This window comes from Psammomys obesus, unplaced genomic scaffold (genome assembly GCF_907164565.1).
Source record: "Psammomys obesus unplaced genomic scaffold, mPsaObe1.curated_primary_1811, whole genome shotgun sequence".
Taxonomy (NCBI): Eukaryota; Metazoa; Chordata; class Mammalia; order Rodentia; family Muridae; genus Psammomys; species Psammomys obesus.
This window is the reverse complement of record NW_026585895.1, coordinates 8,050,027-8,056,665: the sequence shown is the minus strand read 5'-3', so window position 1 is coordinate 8,056,665 and position 6,639 is coordinate 8,050,027. Positions and strand designations below refer to the sequence as shown.

Below are 6,639 nucleotides of genomic sequence, written 5' to 3'. Positions count from 1 at the left end.
ACACACACACACACACACACACACACACACACACACACACACACACAATAAAAGGTGGAAAGGCAGCAGTGATGAGTTTTTTTTTCCCCCATGGCAAATGGACACACACCAGCTATTGGACACCACAACTATGCTACTTATATTTAAAAGATCATGCAGTTATTTAAGAACAAAGTTTTGACTTCATAAGTTTAATGACTGCAATGTTAAAAATATGTTCCAAAGACCTCTTAGACATTTCACATGCTTGCAGCAGGATATGCAGGGCAATCGGGTTTTGAAGTAAAAAGACCTCCTCCCCATCCCACACGGAAAGTTAGTTGGGTAACCCATGTATTCAGAGGCCACGTCTGCAGCTCACTGATCTCTGACATTTGGGGCAGCAGGCATGGCAGCAGAGCACAACCCAGGAGCCTTGGGGCAGAGGAAACACACATCCCTCTGCAACTTTCACAGCATGGCCATGTCTGAACATAAGCACTTCCAGCAGCAATGCATTTCTTATAGTTTTGGATGTGAGCCTAGACTTTACCGGCTGAGTCATCTCTCCAGCCCAGCAGTGCATTTCAGGAAAGCAACATTTCCACAGACATTTGGCGCAGTTTAACAAGGCACTGGAAGCAGCATTTTGTACCTTTAAGTTGGAATATTTTCTCCTTCACATCTTCCTTAGGTGGAGAAGGAGCAGGTGCTGGGGGCCTTGGTTTGAGTTTTGGTTTCTCAATCACCTTCTTTTCAGGCTCAGGTTCTTGAAAGAGTATTACAGGCATGTTAGTACAAGCAAATGTTAAATAGAATGTGTATAAACAGTAGATGTGGTAGAAATTTATATACGTATGAAGCAAAAACGATTTTAACATAAAACATAAAATATCAACATTGTGCACACAAGGGATGACGTAGGTAACAAAGGAATTAAACGAAAGGAGCATCCAGATGAACAAACAGCGCAAGCACAGGGCGACAGCACAGATGCACACTTAAAGATGCATCTTACACACAGATGGCAGGACCTACCACACACACAGGGCAACACAAACATACACAGATCGAGATGAAGAAGATGATGAAGAGTTAAGAGCATCTAACTGGCTACCTTGTACTGGGGTTTCTTCTGGCTGTGGTTCAGGTTCGGGTTCTTCAGGTTGAATAAACTTTTCAATTTCCCGTTCTTTAAAGAATGTCAACGAAGAGTGTAAGATTGTAACATAAAGGTGTTCACACAGACACATAAAAGTTTAACATACATGCAAAGAGTCACAGAACAAAAAACATAGAAGCCATGAAAGGTGGTTGCTGGTAAAAAGGGGAGATTTCCATTTTCTTTTTCTGTTTGTGTATTGAGCATTGAGATCAGTGTCTATCTCCTTCCTTTTTCTTTCTTTTCTTTCCTTTCGTTTCCTTCCTTTCCTTTCCTTTCTCTTTGCTTTCTCCTTTCCTTTCCCTTTCTTTCTTTCTTTCTTTTTTTCTCTTTTTCTTTCTTTCCTTTTCTTTTTTTTTAAGATGAGGTCTTACTATAGAGACCAGGCTGACCTCAAACTAACAGATTCACCTGCATCCACCTTTTGAGAGCTGGGATTAAATGCCTGACCAAGCCGAGGGGTTTACTTAGGGCAGGAAAACATTCTTCCCACTGAGCCACATCCATCTCCAGATGTTAATTTTTTTTAACACTTGAACCTTCTATGAATGACCAGCCTACTACTATGTTGATGAGCTGACTTGAAACTCACTACTAGAAATCACTTGGGAATCCACTATAATTATTCCAACTCTGCATCAGTAAATTGTACCTTTCAGAGTCACTAATTATCACTGAGACTAAGAAAATGAAAGATTCTAATTCAAAAGAAGCACATCTGTTTGAAAAAAAAAAAAGGTAGACAAACACATGAGGGACGCTCCTGTATTTAATGTAAGCAGGGATGTCCTCCTCAAGTGCCACTACATCACTGAGAAGTTTCCAGGAGGTCAAAGACAGATGTTTATGTATGTGTATACCTTCAACAGGGGGCGTCTCTTTTCTACCAATGGTAATGGTTGCTCTCTCTTCATAGATCGTCTCCTCAGGAGCCTCTTCAACTTAAAAACAGTAGAGTGCATTAGGCTGTGTTCAGAATAGAACCCTGCAGCTGCTAAGTCACACCTGCCGTGCATTATTCGGCTCTCTCAAGACACCAACAGTCAACACACGTGACAGACAACAGATACATATATAAGATCCACCAATAACTAAGGCAAAGTGGCGAAGCCGGTGGCATCTGCCCAAGATGTAAAGAGCAGCGAGTACCTGGGACAGGTGGTGCTTCGGGCTCTTCGGGCACAGGAACAGGCTCTTTCTTTTCTGGGATAATTGTCTTGGGTGCTTCGGGCTCTTTCTTTTCTGGGATAATTGTCTTGGGTGCTTCAGGCACTTGAAAGACATTAGTTTTCTTTATCATTAAGAACTCAGAAGATGAACAAGAGTCTTCAAGGGCTGGCAGAGAAGCGCGTAGAGAGCTGAGGCCTTCTCCAGCTTAGAAGGTGCTCTCTTAGGGTGTACTCCCAGCCTTGTTTACTTCCATCACCTTATAATTTCACATGTGCATGTTCCTCACTAGAAATAATTTTCTCCTCACGAGAAAATAATTGCTTTATCTTGTCTGGGTAACCAGTCCTGCAAATGCAACTCTTTTTAAATGCAAAATGACCTCAGGATTGCCATTGGTAACCTTGGCCCTGAGCTCCTGATGCATATTTCTAACTTCCATACCTGAAAAAGTAGGAATACATTTACTATTTCTTTCTAACAACAGCCTGGAACCCAATCAGTTAGTCTTGTGGACACTTAACTTCAACTCCTACAATAATCCTGTTTTTTTAGTTTAATGGGCAGTTATCTTTCTATAGTCCAAATCCAATCATTTCTATCATTCAAAACCCTTGAAGCTTCCTGCTGTAGATGCCTACAGAATGAAAAAAAAAATTCTTACTCCTGGAAAATAACCCTCTATATCTAGTGTTATCTTTCAAGATGCTCTACAAATCCACACCCAAATTTCAGTTTTATCAGAGTTCCTGAACTTTTAGACCGTTATGCTTTTGGACCTTTCAATATTTCCCCCTTTTCTTAATTTCTGTATGTAAAAAAAAAAAAAATCTATCAAAATAAAAACTGCTTCTTCCTTAAAGCATTCTATGGTGCGTCTACTTGAATCTTGGCTTGGTCTGTGTTGCTGTCACTGTATTGTTTGGGATGTTATTACCACCTATCCACAAAGCTGACCAGTCTCTCTGTTCTCCTACTATATTTAAGTTGCTAGAAGATGGGAGCATGTTTTACATGTTGTAAAAAAAAAAAAAAAAAGTATCTTCTTGATAGTAATATTCAACCAAATGTGGTGAAATGAGTGGTTGATGCCTTTTCTACCCCCGGTAACCACAGACTATACCAACAAACAGGTCAGTTTCTCTATCTTGTTTTGCTCGCTTTGCGATAATCACTTCCCCCTTTTCTCTATGAAATCCTCGTTTACATAAGTTCTGTCTTTTTTTGCTCCAAGAATTGTTATCAAATGCTTAGGAGTTGGAGAAGTACAGTTCTTCCTGGTAGATACCTTTTTCTGGCAGGACTTCTGGCTTTTTGGCAACAGGCACAGGTTCTTTCTTGACAGGAACAAGTTTCTTCGGTACCTCAGGGACTTTGAAGATATTAGTTTTGTTTTAGAGAGACAATTTGAGAATATTTTGAGAGTAAAAATATCCCTAATTAGTGGAGTAGTGTTAGAATGAATGGGAATAATGAGGGCCATTTTGTCCCTAGTTGTCATAAGCAGGAGGGCGCTCATTGCATTCTGCTTTTAACTCCACTTTGAAGAGTGAAATGTCAGGTGCTGATGTGAATACCTTCAGCTTCTGGTGGTTCCGGCTTCTTCACCACTGGAACCTTCTTCACTGGCACAACTTTCTTGGGCACCTCAGGTACTTTAAAGATATTAGTAGCATTTAATATAAAGGTATAAGATATTCACATTAGCTCTATAAGTCTGTAAAACTTTCATAACATATAAATGACAGCCAATAGACGAAGAGCAGCGTTAACACACAACAAAGAAACTGTGTGGATTTTAGACAGCACAGAAGTAATGTAAACATTTGCTTTAACATAAATACCTTTAGGAGGTGGAGCTTCTGGTTTTTTGATGACAGGAAATTTCTTCTCTGGGACCGCCTTCTTTGGCTCCTCAGGCACTTGAAGAACAGGGATTGCTTTAGAATCAGGTATTTGCAAGCACAAATCAAGTGATAAACCCATTAAAAAAAAACATACATTTGGGTATGTAGGTAGAGTTTAAATTTTGATAGGTAGGTAGAGTTTAACACTCTGTAAGTTTTATAAGTGAAAATGTGTTTTTTGTTTGTTTTGGTTTTGCCAGTCACATTCCATGCGGCAAATTTCACACAAGAAGGTAGAGGATGGATATTGCCTTTTGGTGTGTAGTGACTGCACGTTCCTGTCTATGCAGCAGGCCCTTACTGATACCTGGTGCAGGCAGAGGCGGAGCTTCGTATTCTTCCTCTTCGACCACAGGGACTGGCTCCTCCTCCTCAGCAACCACTTCTTCAGGTTCTTCATACACTTTAAAGATATTAGTCATTTCAGTATGTGAGGCAAAATTCTAAGATGCACAAAATACCCAAACAAGCAATCTTGATTTCTCCCTTGCTTTGAATTTCAATTAAGAGGAAATCTATCCCAGTTGCCTGACTTCTTTGTATACTAAGCTGAATGCTTGGAAAAGCTCCTGATTTTAAATGCCATTCACACCCATTAACGTTTCCATCTTATTTCTGGTGTACATCAGAGAAGCTCTGCTGCCTACAGACCACAGTGATGGTGACCTGCGACCTGTGGAGCCATTACTGACTGGAGATTTGAGGTCAGAGCTAATTTAGATAATAAGAATAAGAATAGGACATAACCAAGGGATAGAGAGAGAGTGAGAGGGTCAAGAAAAGAAGATAAGTAAAGCCTGAATTATAAAGTCACAAATGGCAGGCTTATCAGTGGCCTCATATGTACCTTCTGGGGGAGGCGATTCCACTTTCTTGGGAACAGGAATGGCTGGTTTCTCTTCAATGACAGGTTTCTTTGGCACTTCTGGCACTTTAAAGATATTAGTTAGTTTTACTTTGGGGTAGTTGAGAAGTACAAGACATTTATGTCATTCCAATGTCACATTTTACTCAAATAACCCAGGGACAGGTAGATCCAAGAAGAAAATTGGCAAGGTCAGTATCTGTCTTGGAATCTTCATCTAGAGTGGAGCAAATTGAGGGCTATTACAAAATGATAGTAAAAACCTTCAGCGAGGTGAGCAAAGGCATTCACCTTTTTCTTTTCAAAGTGGCAAGGTTTGAAAAATATTCTGTGAACTCAAAATTCCCAGAAACACTCTCATAGCTATGACTACGAGAAGACTGACAAACACAGAGTATGATATTGAAGGACACTGGGGACCAAGATGGAGGACCTTTCTGAAGAGTCTGATTACTGACTGACATGTACCTTTGGCAGGTGAGACTTCTGGCTTTTTGGGGACAGCCACTTTCTTTTCTGGGACAACTTCTTTCGGAACTTCTGGCACTTTAAAGATATTAGTATTTTAACATTATGAACAACCCGGCACTGGCCACCCGCCATTCTCTGACAAAACAGATCACTGTTTAAGAACCGGAGACCATTCCTGACTCCATCCAGTAATCCACCTCAGCCTGTACCTTTAGCAGGCGGCGCTTCTGGCTTTTTGGGAACCGCAGGAGGCACTTTCTTTTCAGGGACAGCTTCCTTGGGCACCTCAGGTACTTTAAAAGATATTAGTAGTTTCAATGATCATTAAGAACAGGATTGGAATATGACATTTCAGAGACAGGAAGCAGACTACAGGAAGTCAGCAGCAGCGAGAATACCTTTCACTGCTGGTGGGGGTTCAGGTTTCTTGGCAACAGCGGGGGGCACTTTCTTCTCAGGGACAGGCTTCTTAGGTGGTGCTGCCACTACAGGTGGGAGAGTTTATGCTTTAGAAGCAGCAACGACAAGAAAGAGCCCAACCTCACACGGTGAGGACCAGAGGGCAAAGACAAGTTGGAGACACTCCAGTAGGCTTGCCAAGTACCTTTTGGAGGTGGAGCCAGCATTGGCTCTTCCACAGCCTCCTCCGGAGGTTCTTCTGGGGCAATCTCCTCTGCAGGTTCCTCATACACTTTAAAGACAGTAGCCCTTGTTAGTGACACACTTGACTGACACGTAGGACACATTTAGCAAAAAAGATTTTTCACCTCACACTGACATCTCATCTTTGTAAAGATAACCATTCGAATGCTTTCATTATTACCTTCAGGGGGAGGGCTTTCAGCTTTGGGGGGAATGGCTTCAGGTATCTTCTTTTGGGGAACAGCTGCCTTTGGCACCTCAGGCACTTTAAAGATATTAGTATTCTCATGGTTAGACAGAGTGAACACAAATGGCCACCACCAAGCTCAGTGACACAGGGGTGACTACCTTCAGCAGGTGGAGGGGCTTCTGGCCTTTTCTTAGGTGCTACTGGCACTTTCTTCTCAGGGACCACTTCCTTGGGTGCCTCTGGCACTTGAAAGAGA

The 6,639-nt window shown here is 41.5% G+C and overlaps 1 protein-coding gene across 4 annotated transcripts in view; it reads right to left on the bottom strand.

Annotated features, from left to right (window-relative positions):
- Positions 1-6,639, bottom strand: part of Ttn (titin) — a 258,797-nt gene that overhangs the window by 116,450 nt on the left and 135,708 nt on the right. For 2 of the 4 annotated variants that reach the window (XM_055600018.1, XM_055600019.1), the window contains 10 exons: positions 6,542-6,628; positions 6,375-6,458; positions 6,156-6,242; positions 5,950-6,036; positions 5,761-5,844; positions 5,549-5,626; positions 5,063-5,146; positions 4,523-4,618; positions 4,153-4,230; positions 635-748 (listed from right to left, as the gene is read on the bottom strand). The exons of the other annotated variants lie outside the window; for them this stretch is intronic. In XM_055600018.1, the coding sequence (XP_055455993.1) occupies positions 635-748; positions 4,153-4,230; positions 4,523-4,618; positions 5,063-5,146; positions 5,549-5,626; positions 5,761-5,844; positions 5,950-6,036; positions 6,156-6,242; positions 6,375-6,458; positions 6,542-6,628 (879 nt within the window). The remainder of the gene's footprint in view (positions 1-634; positions 749-4,152; positions 4,231-4,522; positions 4,619-5,062; positions 5,147-5,548; positions 5,627-5,760; positions 5,845-5,949; positions 6,037-6,155; positions 6,243-6,374; positions 6,459-6,541; positions 6,629-6,639) is intronic. 4 annotated transcript variants of the gene reach the window in all.